Source organism: Peromyscus californicus, unplaced genomic scaffold, assembly GCF_007827085.1.
Source record: "Peromyscus californicus insignis strain IS unplaced genomic scaffold, ASM782708v3 Scaffold_9__1_contigs__length_137607984, whole genome shotgun sequence".
In the NCBI taxonomy this organism is placed as follows: domain Eukaryota; kingdom Metazoa; phylum Chordata; class Mammalia; order Rodentia; family Cricetidae; genus Peromyscus; species Peromyscus californicus.
In genome coordinates, this window is record NW_026294617.1 from 68578897 (window position 1) to 68594185 (window position 15289).

The 15289-nt window shown below is 41.4% G+C and overlaps 1 protein-coding gene across 5 annotated transcripts in view; it reads left to right on the forward strand.

The window, feature by feature from the left end:
• Ash1l (ASH1 like histone lysine methyltransferase) overlaps positions 1–15289 on the forward strand; it is a 161635-nt gene that overhangs the window by 105429 nt on the left and 40917 nt on the right. For all 5 annotated transcript variants that reach the window (XM_052731543.1, XM_052731545.1, XM_052731542.1 and 2 more), the window contains 2 exons: positions 5084–5290; positions 5476–5622. In XM_052731543.1, coding sequence (XP_052587503.1) covers positions 5084–5290; positions 5476–5622 — 354 coding nt within the window. The remainder of the gene's footprint in view (positions 1–5083; positions 5291–5475; positions 5623–15289) is intronic.

Sequence of the window (15289 nt, forward strand, 5' to 3'; positions counted from 1 at the left end):
ACCATAGAAGCTAAGACAGCAGGAACCACACAAATTATAAGCCACCTTGCTCTACAAGGTAAGTTCTGGGCCAGCTGAGGCTATATAGCTAGATAGTGTCTCGAAAAACCAGAAGTACCAATAGCCTTTACCTCAGTTATCCTAGCCAAAGATAACTGCTTCTGAAGTCCCTAGGTCAGGTGCCTGTTTAACATGCCAGGTGGGAATCTTTCCTGGCTTAGATTACTATACATGCATGTACTATATTGTGTATATAAATACAGTTTTATATATTAATGATACTGAAGGTAAAGAGTGGACTTTTAGAAAAGATTGATTTACTTAATTTTTCTGTCTATGTGTGTATGCCTGTGTGAGTTTATGTGCACCACATGCATACAGGGTACTGACAAAGATCAGAAGACATTGCATTCCTTGAAGTTGAGTTATAGGTGGTTGTCAGCCTTCCTGTGGGGACTGGGAATTGAACCCCATTCATGGCAAGGGCAGCAAGCAAGTGCTGTTAGCCACTAAGCCATCTTTCTAGGTGCGTGCGTGCGTGCGTGCGTGTGTGTGTGTGTGTGTGTGTGTGTGTGTGTGTATAGTACTGAGTTTTTTCACTTCCAGTATTTTGTTTTTATTTTATTTTTTGAGACAGGACCTTATCTTGTAGCTCAATCTATTCAAGTACTCACTATGTAGCCCAGACTGGCCTCAAACTAAAAACAATCTTTTTGCCTTGGCTTTCTAACCTGTTTTTTTTGTTTTGTTTTGTTTTGTTTGTGAAAGTCTCTTGCCCTTATGTTAATAACCATGCCCAGCTGCTTACAAATATTTTAAATTTACACTTTTATATACCAATGTAGTCTACAAGCTATCACTTTCAGGACTGTCTATCATCATCAAATTGATAGACTACAGACTTGGCCTCATCTCTTTTGGACATCTAATTTATTTTCAATGTTTTACTATTAAAAATGTCACAGAGAAACCCTGTCTCAAAAATAACAAAACAAAACAAAAAAACAGATGAGCCATCTCACCAACCCTAAGTAAAGCTGGACAGTAGTGGTGTACAGTTTTAATCCCAGCACTGGGGAGGCAGAAGCAAGTCTGGTCTACAGAGTAAATTCCAGAATAGCCAAGGCTACACAGAGAGACCCTGTCTCAAAAACAAAACAAAAGAAAAAGTCACTACTGGGACTGTAGAGATGGCTCAGAGATTAAGACCTGTAACTCCAATTCCGGTGGTGTCTATGCCCTCTTCTGACTTCCATAGGCACCAGAAATGCGCACTGTTCACATATATACCTGCAGGCAAAATACACACAAAATAAAATAAAACATCTTTTAAAATGTTTAAAAATTGTCTTTGTTGGTTTTTTGAGACAGGGTTTCTCTGTAGCTTTGGAGCCTGTCCTGGACTAGCTCTGTAGACCAGGCTGGCCTCAAACTCACAGAAATCCACCTGCCTCTGCCTTCTAAGTGCTGGGATTACAGGCGTGCGCCACCACCGCCCGGCAAAATTGTCATTTTTTTTTTTTTTTTAAAGATTTATTTATTTATTACATATACAGTGTTCTGCCTGCATGTGTCCCTGCAGGCCAGAAGAGGGCACCAGATCTCATTACAGATGGTTGTGAGCCATCATGTGGTTGCTGGGAAATGAACTCAGGACCTCTGGAAGAACAGCCAGAGTTCTTAACCGCTGAGCCATCTCTCCAGCCCCCAAAATTGTCATTTTTTAATTCATGTATTTATTTTGTATCCTGGCCCCAGCCTTCCCCCTATTCTCTCTTCCCAGTCCCTCTCCACCATTCTCCCCCTTCCTAACCCCCAATCTCCTCTTCCTTCTCTATCCAGGAAAGGGTACATCAATAAAACTTGGTATATCAAGTTGCAGTAAGGACTAAGCACCTCCCCGTGTATTAAGGCTGGGCAAGGCAATGCAGTATGAGAAGTAGGGTCCCAAAAGCCTATAAAAGAGTCAGGGACAGCCCTTGTTCCTGCTATTAGGAGTCCCCAGGAGGACCAAGCTACACAACCGTATCATGTGCAGAGTGCCTAGGTAAGTCTCTCGCAGGCTTCCTGGTTGTCAGTTCAGTCTCTGTGAGGCCTGTGAGCCCAGGTTAGTTGATTGTGTGAGACCTCTCTGGTTCCTACACTCCTTCCTCCTCCTCCTCAGGATTCCCGAACTTGGTCTAATGTTTGGCTGGTTCTCTGCATCTGCCTCCATCAGTTGCTGGTTGACATGTCTATGATGACAATTGGGCCAGGCACCAATCTGGTCATAGGAGACGGCCAGTTTAGGCTACTTATCTACTATTGCTAGGAGTCTAAGCTGGGGTCCTCCCCAACCAGATCACTCATGTTCCCATAATTTTTTTTTAATGTCACAAATAAACTGTGCATGGTGCTGAACACCTGTAAGTAACCCTTGTACTTGTGAGGTATAGGCAGAGACTGCATTGGTTTATATATAATCTATATAGAGCTGTTACATGGTCTGTATATAGCAAGGTACAAGCCAACCAAGGATACATATTAAATTTTAAAAGTAAGTACATTTTCAGGGGAGATGGTGGCACACGCCTTTAATCCCAGCACTCGGGATGAAGAGACAGATGGATTTTGAGTTCAAGGTCAGCCTGATCTACAGAGTGAGATCCAGGACAGCCAGTGCTACACAGAGAAACCCTGTCTTTTTGGTTTTTTGAAACAACTGCTCAGCTGAAGAAGCTAGGTCATGGGGGGGGGGGGGGGGCGGACGACACAAATTTTAAAGTTATGTGAAATATTTTGACATAATTGTTTTACTTTTTTTTTTTTTTTTTTTTTTTTTTTTTTTTTTTTTTAGGTTTTTAGAGACAGGGTTTCTCTGTGCAGCTTTGCGCCTTTCCTGGATCTCGCTCATCTAGACCAGGCTGGCCTTGAACTCACAAAGATCCGCCTGCCTCTGCCTCCCAAGTGCTGGGATTAAAGGCGTGCGCCACCACCGCCCGGCCATTGTTTTACATTTTTTAAATTAAGCTTCATTTATGTGTGGCTTTTTTATCTGCATGTATGTATATATGCACACCAAATGCATGCCTGGTGTTCCTATAGGCCAAAAGAGGATGTGTAATGCCCTGGAACTGGAGGCCCTGTTTTCTGCAAGAGCAGCCAGTGCTCATAACCGCTGAGCCATCTTTCCAGCCCCAGAATTGTAGTTTCTCCTAATCAGTTTTGGTTTATCTCTCTTACTTCCTATTCCTCAATTTTGAGAATTTGGTTCTATTAATTTGTTTTGTCTACTATTTATCTTTTATATTTTGTTGGCTTTTTGCAGTTTTCTTACCCCTAATAGAAAAGAGGGAGCTAACTCAGGAGTGAGCCTCACTGCCAAGATCCTAGCAACACCAAAAAAATAAGATGGGACCAAGTTGCCTTAAGTGTAACCAGAAAACTGACATTTGAACCTTCGCCATATCAAATACGTTGGTTTTTTTTTATATCATTTTGTTGGCATAAGTATTACTTTTATTTTTCACACTGTGCTGGCCTGTATTCAGTCCTAACAAACCTCCTACTTAAACCACAACCAGAAAATAACCCTAAGATACAGTGTTGTCAAATGAATGTTGTGGGAGGCTGTTCACTGCAAAGAAATCAATATGACAAATGTCAAGAATGTGATAAATGCATAAATATGTAAGAAAAATTCAAAGGTATTACTTAATAGATACCTACTTAGATTTTTCAAATAACCCATTATAAAGTCTCCATTAAATGGAGCTATCTAACATGTGAGACTTTTTCTTATGTTTTCTTTTCCTTTTTGGTTTTTTTCGAGACAGGGTTTCTCCGTGTAGTTTTGGTGCCTGTCCTGGATCTCGCTCTCTAGACCAGGCTGGCCTTGAACTCACAGAGATGAGCCTGGCTCTGCCTCCCGAGTGCTGGGATTAAAGGTGTGCGCCACCACTGCCCAGCCTATTTTTTTTCTTTTTAAAGAGGAGAAAAGATGAAACATTCCAGGCCAGATTCTGCTATGTAGAAGGTTTCAGTACTATCTGGACTGCACAGTAAGACTTTGATCAGAACAGAACACCTAAAGATAAAGGAAAAGTCTGTAAATGGCCATGAACTGCTACAGAGTAAGATTTCAGTGAAAGATCATGGAGTGTTCAATAATAAGTAGCAAGGAAATCAATACCAGAGGGCCAGCATGATTGCTCAGCAGACAAACATACCTGCTCCCAAACTGAAGACCTGAGTTCAGTCCTCAGGACCCACATGGTGGAACGAGAGACCAACTCCCATAAGCACATGTACACATGTGCTGTGCCTTGTACTCATCCCCAGTATACACAGTCAACTAATAAATGAGTGTTCCTTAAGACTGGCGTTCTTCCCTTTCCTACTCTTCTTTCTGTTTCTTTCCTCCTGTCTTTCCTACTCTCCGCAGGTCTTTCTCAGGCTTGTTGTTGTTTTGTTTTGTTTATTCAAATCTATGTTCCTAGCCAGGCATGGTAACACATGACTTTGATCTCAGCACTTGGGAGACAGAAGCAGGTGGTTCTTTGAGTTTGAGACCAGCTTAGTCTACAGACTTTCAGAACAGACAAGCATACAAAGAAGAAACCCTTTCTTGAAAAACCACAAAAAGAAGAGAACAGCAACAGAAAGACTAGAGTGTCTGCAGCTATATCACCCTAAAGGCATCCGATCTCATCAGAGAAACTAGAGGGTTGGGAGTTTTATATAGCAGTAAAGAATTGTCTGTGATCTAACTCTAAAATTATAAGCCGGGCGGTGGTGGCGCACGCCTTTAATCCCAGCACTCGGGAGGCAGAGCCAGGCGGATCTCTGTGAGTTCGAGGCCAGCCTGGGCTACCAAGTGAGTCCCAGGAAAGGCGCAAAGCTACACAGAGAAACCCTGTCTCGAAAAACCAAAAAAAAAAAAAAAAAAAAATTATAAAAGTTAAGTTTTGAATTATTTCATTTTGGATATTTAGCTACTCTTGTTAAAATTGTTTCATGAATAAAATTTAAAAATAATTTGAAGATATAAAATGTATGGAGTAAAAATGTGTTGTGTAAACTGACTATAATTATTACTTTCTAGAATGATCTTTGCTGAGTGTTCCCCTAACACTTGCCCCTGTGGTGAGCAGTGCTGTAACCAGAGGATACAGAGGCATGAGTGGGTGCAATGTCTGGAACGATTTCGAGCTGAGGAAAAAGGTTGGGGAATTAGAACCAAAGAACCCCTAAAAGCTGGCCAGTTCATCATAGAATACCTAGGGGAAGTTGTCAGCGAACAAGAATTCAGGTAAATAATGAGATCCCAACACAGTGATGACTCTGCAAGGGAAGCTAGTGATTTACAGATGTGATTACAGATGTAATGAACACTTTTATGTTCACTCGGGATTCGTCATTGATAGTGTAGTAAGTGGTATAGCTGCCTTCCAATTTAATCAGTAATTGGCTTTTGGTTATTTCTCTCTTCCTCAGGAACAGGATGATTGAACAGTACCATAATCACAGTGACCACTACTGTTTAAATCTGGATAGTGGAATGGTGATTGATAGTTATCGCATGGGAAATGAGGCCAGATTCATCAACCACAGCTGTGACCCAAATTGTGAAATGCAGAAATGGTAAGAAAGCATGAAAGGGTGAATCAAAGAACCGTGCAGAATGGAAGGTACTGAGGGCGCCAGAGATTGATCTATTGTCATGCAGTTTATACAAAGCATTGTGGGAAATTCCATTATACCAAGTCCTTCAGGCAGAGTAAGCTTTTGCTGTTTCTTTAGTTTATCCTAACTACTCTTACCAGAAAAATAGAGCAGTCATGGTACTACTGACCCTAGTACTTACTGAATGCTTATTGGATGCTAAACAACCGCATTATATGTATGTCATTTTATTCAGCCAAGTTATATTTTGAACTCACTTACTCCAGTACATTTATCACAAGAGACAAAAAAACGGGAAATGTGAGATTCTTTCTTAAGAGAAATGGTCAAATCTAACTGCAAAGAGAAAGAATTTTATCAAAGAAGCATTGAAGGACTGGAGAGATGGTTAATGGTTAAGGGTACATACCACTCTTCCAGAGAACTGATTTCTATCACTTGTAATTCCAGCTCTGGGAAGAGGCAACAGCTCTGGCCTCTGCCAGCACCTGCCCTCACGTGCACACATGCACACACACACACACATACACACACACACACACACACACACACACACACACACACACACAGACACTTACATACACATTCATTTTAAAATCATAAAAAGAAATGTGGGACATGTCTGCAATCCCATTCCTCAGAAAGCCAAGCAGGGTACTCAGTGGTTTTGAGTGTATACTGCTCTTGCAGAGCATCTGAACTTGGTTCTCAGCATCCATCTCAGTAGCTCACAATTGCCTGTAATTTCAGCTCCTCTAACAACCTGAATTTGATTCCCAGAACCCGCAGAGTGAAAGAAGAGAACCAACTCCCACAAGTTGTCCTCTGACCTCCACACAAATGGCATGTGCACATGGACACACACAATTAGAAGAAATAATATAAGGATAATATGAACAGCTTCATTTTTTCATGAATTTTATTAAATTAAGGTGTAATTCACATACACAAAAATACAGGTTTGTGTGTATTAATTTTTACCAATATATTCATCCACAGAATCTGCGCCCCTAATGAAAACAAAACATAGCAACATTTCAGGAAGTTAAGAGACTGGAGATGGAGCTCTAAGGTAGAGCACTTGCCTAGCAAGCACAGAAGCTAAATTTCATCCCTAGCTCTGCAAAGAGACAATAAGGCCAGTTGTGGTGGTACAGGCCTTCCCCAAGCAGAGGCAGACAACCTCACAGCCTGCCTGATCTGCATAGTGCTAGGTCCTGCTATGTAGCTAGGGCTACATAGCAGGACCTTATCTCAAATAAACAAAAACAGGAAATTCCTAGACAGGATCTCACTGTGTAGTCCTGGCTCGCCTGGAATTCATATATAGACAGACCAGGCTAGTCTCAGACTTAAAGCAGTTCTCCTGCCTCTGTGTGCCGAGTGTGAGTGTTAGGATTGCAAGTATGAGTCACAGCATCCAACTTGCCCTTCTCCTATAGGTGAAAGTTTCTGTTTGGCCAACAACTCCCGAATACCCAGCAGCCACTTCCCAAATTACCACACAGAAGGTTATATTAATTATAACTGCTTGGCCATTAGCTCAGGCTTATTATCAACTATCTCTTACACTTAAATTAACCTATAATTCTTATCTATGTTTAGCCACGTGGCTTAGTATCATTTCTCCGTACGGCATTCTCATCATGCTTCATCTGCATCTGGCTGGTGACTTTTTCTCCGCCCTTTCTCTTCCCAGCATTCTAATCTGCTCGCCCTGCCTGTACTTCCTGCCTGGCTACTGGCCAATCAGCATTTTATTAAACCAATTTGAGTGACAAATCTTTACACTGTACAAGCTCATTATCCCACAGCATCTTCCCACAGTCAATCTCCCCATCTTCTAAAACAAATGTTGAGCTAGTTTTGATTATAATCTGTTTTATGGGATTTCTGGCCTTAACAAAGAGTATACACAAACCCACACAATACATTCATATACCCCACACACATGCACACACCTATAATCCCAACACTTGGAAGGTAAAGCAGGAGAACATTGAGATTGAGGCCAGCCCGGGCTACATAGTGAAACTCTGTTTTGTTTTGTTTTAAAAAGAAAGAAAGAAATGGCTGCACACAGAAACCCTGTCTCGAAAAAAAATAATAATAAAATAAATAATAAAGAATGGCTAAAGAGGTGGTTCAATTAAGAGCACTTGCTGCTCTTGCAGAGGACCTGTGTTCAATTCTCAGAACCAATATATGCTTGTAACTACCTATAACTCCAGTTCCACAGCATCTGGCTCCTCCTAGCCTCCAAAGTACCAGGTATGCACACAGTGCACAAACATACATGTAAGCATACAATAAAAGAAATAAGTGGGGAGGAGGATGACATAGGTATGCATGTCTTTAATCCCAGCACTCCAGAGGCAGAGGCTGGTGGGTCACATGTGAGTTCCAGGCCAGTCAGAGCTGTATAGTAAGACAAACACACAAAAACAAAACAAACAAAAAAAGCAAGAGGACAGTGAGGGTGCTCAGCTAGTAAAGATGACTTCTACCAAGCCTGATAGCCTGACCAACTCCCAGTCATTGTCCCTACCTCCACACGTGTGCTCTAACACATACACATGTACACATGCCAAATACAAAATAAATGTTTGAAAAATCATTATAAAATAAACTGAGTATGACGGTGGACATCTTTGTTCATTTGACATATGGTCCCTCGATGTAGACCAGACTGTCCTAGAACTTGCAGAAATCCACCTGCCTCTGTCTCCTGAGTGCTGGAATTAAAAGCATGCACCACCACTGCCTGGCATAACTGAGATTTTTTTTTAGATTTATTTATTTATTGGGTTTTTGAGACAGGATCTCCTGGATGTCCTGGAACTCAATATGTAGACCAGTCTGGCCTTGAACTCATAGAGATACACCTGCCTCTTCTTTCCCAAGTGCTGGAATTAAAGGCATGTGCCACCACACCCAGCTCTAAATAAATTTATTTAGGAAAAGTTAGAGGAAAAGGGAAAAACACATTTTCCCAAAAATGATGTAATAACTAGGAACTCTGAATAAATACCCTAAGAAATTGAGTCTAGAGTTAAAATCATGTACCAAAATAAACTTGAGGCCCATATTGTCACTTAGATATACTTTTTGTTTATTTTGTTTTGTTTGTTTTGAGATAGCATTCCCTGTAGCCCAGGCTGGTCTTGAGCTTTCCATTTAGCTGATGATGACAATGAGCTTTTTTATGACATTTATGTGTGTATTTGTTTGTTACTCGTGTGTATGTGTGCACACTGATGACACGGAGCACATGTGGGTGCCAGGGAAACGACTTGTAGACATCGGTTCTCTCTGCCATGTGGGTCCTAGGGACACTGAACTCAAGTCACCAGGCTTGGTAGCAATTACCTGTACCCACTGAGCCATCTTGCCAGTCTGACCTTGAGCTTCTGATCCTTCTGTGTATAATTCAAGATTCGACTGTGTACAAGAGACCATTTCTCAAGAGGGAGGTGGTGGGGACTAGTCTTAAAATCCCGGCCTTCATCATGGTGAGATGGCTGATCGGGAAAAAGGCACTTGCTGCCTAGCCTGAAGACCTGCATCCAATTCCTAGGACCCAAACTGGGAAATTGTCCTCTGAGATCTTCATGTGCACACACACACACACACACACACACACACACACACACACACACACACACACACAGAATCAATAAATACAAAAACTGAGAAAAATTGAAGATTTTTGTCAACAACTTTAATTCTCTTTGTACTGATGGCCCTAACTAAATGATGCAGTGAGGAAAGGAAAAGCTAAAATGGTAGATGAAGAGACCGTGGGCTCAGCAGTTTGCATGGGAAGCACACCTGGGATTCTTAGGTGCTGTCTCAAAGAACCCACACCAACCAAATAGATTAGAAATAAGCCAGGGCTAAAATACAGCTCAGTCAGTATAGTGCTTGCCTAGGATGCCCAAAACCTTGGGTTTGATCCCCGTCAAGACATATAATCCCAGCCCTATAATCTCAGCCCTCAGGATGTAGAGACAAGAGGATCAGAAGTTCAAAGTCAAACTCTACTCCTGAGGCCACCCTGAGCTACATAGGACCTTGTCTCAACATGAGTTTTCACTGTCATTAGGCACAAATGATAATGATTATATACATGGAGATTTTGGAGCAGTTTCTTGGAGGAAAAGAGTTCTTATTTTCCACTTTCAGTGTGCTAACAACCAAGTACAAGGTAATGCTCAGGCAGAAGAGGACCCAAGTTCAGTTCCCATCACTCATGTCAGGCTGGTCAAAACCTAAGTTCCACTTCCAGGCAATCCAGTATCCCCTTCTGGCCTTCACAGACACCTGCACACACAGGCATACATTCACATAGATTTATTTTTAAATTTATTATTTAAAAATAAAAGTGCTGAGTACAAGTGGTGGTACATACCTTTAATCCTAATGTTTGGGAGGTAGAGACAAGTGATCTTTGTGAGTTTGAGGCCACACTGGTCTACAGAAAGAGTTTTAGGCTAGTCAGGGCTGCAGAGTGAGATCCAGTCTCAAAAAAAAAAAAAATAAAAAAATAAAGTGAAATAAAAAGTAAAGACAATACTATTTATAGTAACTTCATTAAAGACTAGTCTCTAAGGGCTGAGAGTTGGATCAGCAGTTGCTAAGAGCACTAGCTGTTCTTCCAGAGGACCCTGGTTCAGTACCCATGTAGCAGCTCACAATGGTCTTTAACTCTAGTCCCAGGGGATCCAACCCCTTTTTCTGACCTTAGTGAGCACCAGGCACCTGTATGGCACACATATACATACAAGCAGGCAAAACAGTCATACATATAAAGTACTAGGAAAATAAGAATCCTTAATACCTAAAAATCAACCTTAAAGAAAGTTAGACCTTTGTGGTAAGATTCACTAGACAAAACTTTGTGAACAGATGTGTCTTATTCAAGGGCTAGGAATCAATCTTCGTACCTACTCTTCCACTGCAAATTTTGAGACCAGCTTGGGTTATATACTGTCTCAAAAAGGGGAGGGGCACTAAGGAACTAACATTAGTTACAGTGCATAGTGCACAGACATGAGAACCTGTTGCCACAGCCCCAGCACCCATGTCAAAAGCCAGGCATGGTGGTACATGGTTTGTGACCCTAGCGTGAGATAAGTGGGGACAGGCAGATCCCCTAAAGCTTCTTCGCCAGCCAGCGTAGCCAGTCAGTGAGCACTGCTTTCAGCGAGAGATCCTGTACATTCCAGGAGTCTAGTCAGGAGGGAGGAGAGAACAATGGCAGGAGAGTACCGTTACACACTCACACAAACATGTACATGTATGCAAAACACAATGTTTTTAGTAATAAATAGGGCTGGTGAGGTGGCTCAGTGTATAAAGGCATTTGCCATCATGCCAAACATCCTTAGTTTAATTTCTCCTACATGAGAAGGTGAGAGCCCGCTCCTGAAAGTTGCTCTCTGACCTCCATACACACTGTAGCATGTACACATACACCCCACACATTTAAATAATATAATAAAGAATAATGGTATGCATTTTAGCAGCACACATACTAAAATTGGAATAAAGGAAGATTAGTGAGGCCCTGCTTAAAGATGTCATACAGATTCATTAAGCAGTCCATACTTTTCAAAATGATAATAGGGGCTGGAGAGATACAGCTCAGTGGTTAAGAATGCATATAGCTCAGTTCCCAGAACCCATACTAGACAACTCACATCTGCCAGTAACTCCATCTCAGGGTGTCTGACACCTCTGGCCTCCCCCTGTATACCTACCCCCCCCTTACAGACAGACACAGACACAATTAAAAACAAAATAAATGCTTTTTTTTGGGGGGGGGGTGGGAGGTGGTTTCAAGACAGAGTTTTTCTGTGTAATAGCCCTGGCTGTCGTGGAACTCTGTAGATCTGTAGGCCTTTAAGCAGGGCCTCACTCATGTAAATCCACCTACCTCTGCCTCTCAAGTGCTAGGACTAAAGGTGTGCGCCATTACCACTCGGCAAAATAAATGCTTTTTAATAATAAAAGAATTTTAATGTCAATGCTGTCAAGTTGACCTAAAATTCAAATATGAATCAACTATGGAAATTGACAAGCCCATTGTTAACATATATGTAACTCTTTGAGCCTGGTAGTACATGCCTTTAATCCCAGCACTGACAAGAAGAGACAGGGCTTGAGAGTTGAAAGCCATGGGGCTGAAGAGACGGCTCAGTGCTTAAGAGTATTGGCTGCTCTTCCAGATGACTGGGGTTTGAGTCCCAGCATCCATGTGGTGTATCACAGTTATCTGTAACTCTAGTCCCAAGGGATCTGACACCTGCTTCCGACTTCTGCAGACAGCAGACATGCATGTGGTGCACAGCTATACATGCAGCAAAACACCCATACACATAAAAAAATAAAATTAATTTTTTTAAAAAAGTTTAAAGCCAGACTCATCTGAATGAGACCCTGTCTTAAAATTACAAAATGGTAAGTCACATAGAATACAGGGCAAATACAGAGGAAAGCAGTGATAAGCTAATGAAAAAAATGTGAGGACTTGTCTTACCAAATTTCAAGCCTTAATATAAAGGTTCCTAGTTAAAACAGTAAGCAGATAGAGATTCCAGGCAGAGTTTGATAGACTTTCACCTGGTTCATGACAGTGCTGCTCTTCAGTAAGGGTAGTTTTTCAATTCCTTTTCAATCCTAAGCCACATGTGACTGTAAGTTTCCAGAAAGATAGCACAGGTTATTTTCTCGGACTTACAGTAGGTTCAGATGGTAGGTACAGATACCTCAAAAAGGATTGACCATGCTTTTTTCAAATTGATTTTTTTTCAGCTTGATAAATTAATATTTCTGAAGCCAAGCATGATGACACACATCTATAATCAGACTTTGAGACAGAAGGACCACCATGATTCTGAGGCCAGATTGGCCTGTGTAGTAAGACTGTCTCAAATATTCAAGAGTGGGATGGATTTCTTTCTTTCTTTTTTTTTTTTTTTTTTTTTCTCGAGACAGGGTTTCTCTGTGTAGCTTTGTGCCTTTCCTGGAACTGGCTTTGCAGACCAGGCTGGCCTCGAACTCACAGAGATCCGCCCTCCTCTGCCTCTCACGTGCTGGGTTTAAAGGCATGCGTCACCACCACCCAGCTAGGGATGGATTTATTTCTAATCATCCTCAGTAACAGTACTTATCTGTTACTAAGTTATCAGTACTATCTGTACACTAAGACAACCCTAAGTTTGATCTCACCCCTTGTCCTAGTTAGGGCTCCTGTTGCTGTGATGAAACACCATGACCAAAAGCAACTTGTGGAGGAAGGATTTATTTCATTCACAGTCCCATATAACAGTCCATCATCAGAAGCAGTGAGGGCAGGAACTCAGGCAGGCAGGGACCTGGAGGAAGAGCTGATGCAGAGGCCATGGAGGGGTGCTACTTACTGCCTCGTGGCTCACTGGTTAGGTCAGTGAGTTCCAACTTCAAAAGGATGTCAGCGTCTGGACTTCACACACATGTACACACACACACACACACACACACACACACACACACACACACACACACACACAAGCAAATACTTAAGCCTAAATCAGCACGTAAAGGTGAGTATTGCCGAGCCTAAGAACTGACTTTGGTCCCTGGTACACACACGATGAGTGTGGAGAACTGATTCCACTGGCTGACCCCTGGTGTCAACATATGGTTTGTGACACGTGAGCACCTGCACATAGATCCACACAAAACAATGAGAAGTAAATAATAAATAAAGGTAGTGTGTGCTCAAAGAAGATATTTGCACGTGTTTACCTGAGAAAGGACTGTGTGTTTACTCAGAAGCTATAAAACCAAGAAGACAATACCTCTTAAGGGGAAATAAAAAAGAAAAGGTATTATTTGTCTACACATTGGAGTGTGTGTAAGCTCTCAGTTCAGAAGGGCGTCCGATGCCTGAGCTAGCTGCCTGACTTGCATGCTGGGAACTGAACTTAGATTCCATGGGCTAACAGCAAGTGCTCCTAATCACTGAGCCCTCTCTGGCTTCGCCATTGTTTAAAAAATGAAAGAATAAATACTGTTAGAAAGAAAGAAAGAAAGGAAGGAAGGAAGGAAGGAAGGAAGGAAAGAAGGAAAGAAAGAAAGGCTAGACATGATAAAAAAAAAAATACCTGTCATTCCAACACTCAAGAGGTGGAGACAGACAGATCAGGAGTCTGCAGATTAAGAATAGCTTGGGCTTCATGAAACCTTAAATAAAAAATATTTAATGGATTTGATACCGTTTGAAGATCAGTCTGTACCCTCCAAAATGTCTACAATTAAGAACTGACAATACAAAATGTTCACAAAATAGTGTAAAAGCAAGCCAAGCAAGGTGGCACATATCTTTAATCCCAGAACTCAGGAGGCAGAGTTGGATGAATCTCTGTAAGTTCCAAGCCATCCTGGTCTACAGAATAAGAACCAGTCTAACAAAAAAGGATAGAGCAATAGGAATGATGTTTAACTGCTGGTGACATGTGAATTTGTCTAACTTCCTTAAAAGCATATCATTGCCTACTAAAAACCCAGCAACCCCATCCTATTCCTGGTATAAGAGTATGGCCTTAATAGGGGCTGGAGAGGTGGCTCAGAGGTTAAAAATACTGGCTGTTCTTCCAGAGGTCCTGAGTTCAATTCCCAGTGACCACATGGTGGCTCACAACCATCTTATAATTCTATCTGGTACCTTCTTCTGGCATGCAGGCAGAACACTGTATACATAATTAAAATAAATATATATATCCTTGAAAAATTACTGGATGTGTTCAAGACATGTCTAGCTCTTTGACCAGACTTGACACCTTGAGAACAGGACTTCCAAAATAGCCACAAAGAGCACATGCCTTTTTTTTTTTTTTTTTTTTTTTTTTTTTTTTTTTTTGAGACAAGGTCTCTTGACATATCCCTGAAGTCCTGGAACTTAAGATATGGACCAAGCTAGCCTCAAATTCACAGTGACTCCAGACTTTTTGTTTGTCAATCAAACAACAGCAGAAGAATCAGGGAAAAGATAATTTGGAACCATGGAAACAGTAGTTCCTGCCAAATTATAAAACAACCTTCCCACAGAGGCCATTGAATGCAGAATTAATGATGCTATACCCCTTGTGGATTTAAACTAATGAAAGAGTAAATTAAAGGGGGGTGGAAGACATGTACAAGAATCTACACATAAAACTTTTGTGTTTTCTCTTCTTTTTGCAAGAGTCTCGCTATTTATCTTAGGCTAATCTGAAAATCAAGATGCTTCTACTTTAGTCTCCAAGGTGCTGAGGTTCAGGTAGGCAACATCACATCTGCCCTGAAAGATTTGTATATTAACTAGTAACTATAATCTGTCAACTATTTGTCAGCAGTAGAATAGGTATATAAAGTGTGTTTTTTCCCTATGTGGAAAAGTGTACAGTGTCTGAAGGTACAGACTGATGTATACACTTGGGTGTGACCCTAGGTCAAAGCGACTGGGTATAAGAGTGTACATACTAAGGTACAGGCTCAGTGGATAAAGGTGCTTGCTGCCAAACCTGAATTTAATCCAGGAGGCCTGCATAGTGGGGGAAAAAAACCAGAACGACTCCCACAAGTTGTCCTCTGATCTCCA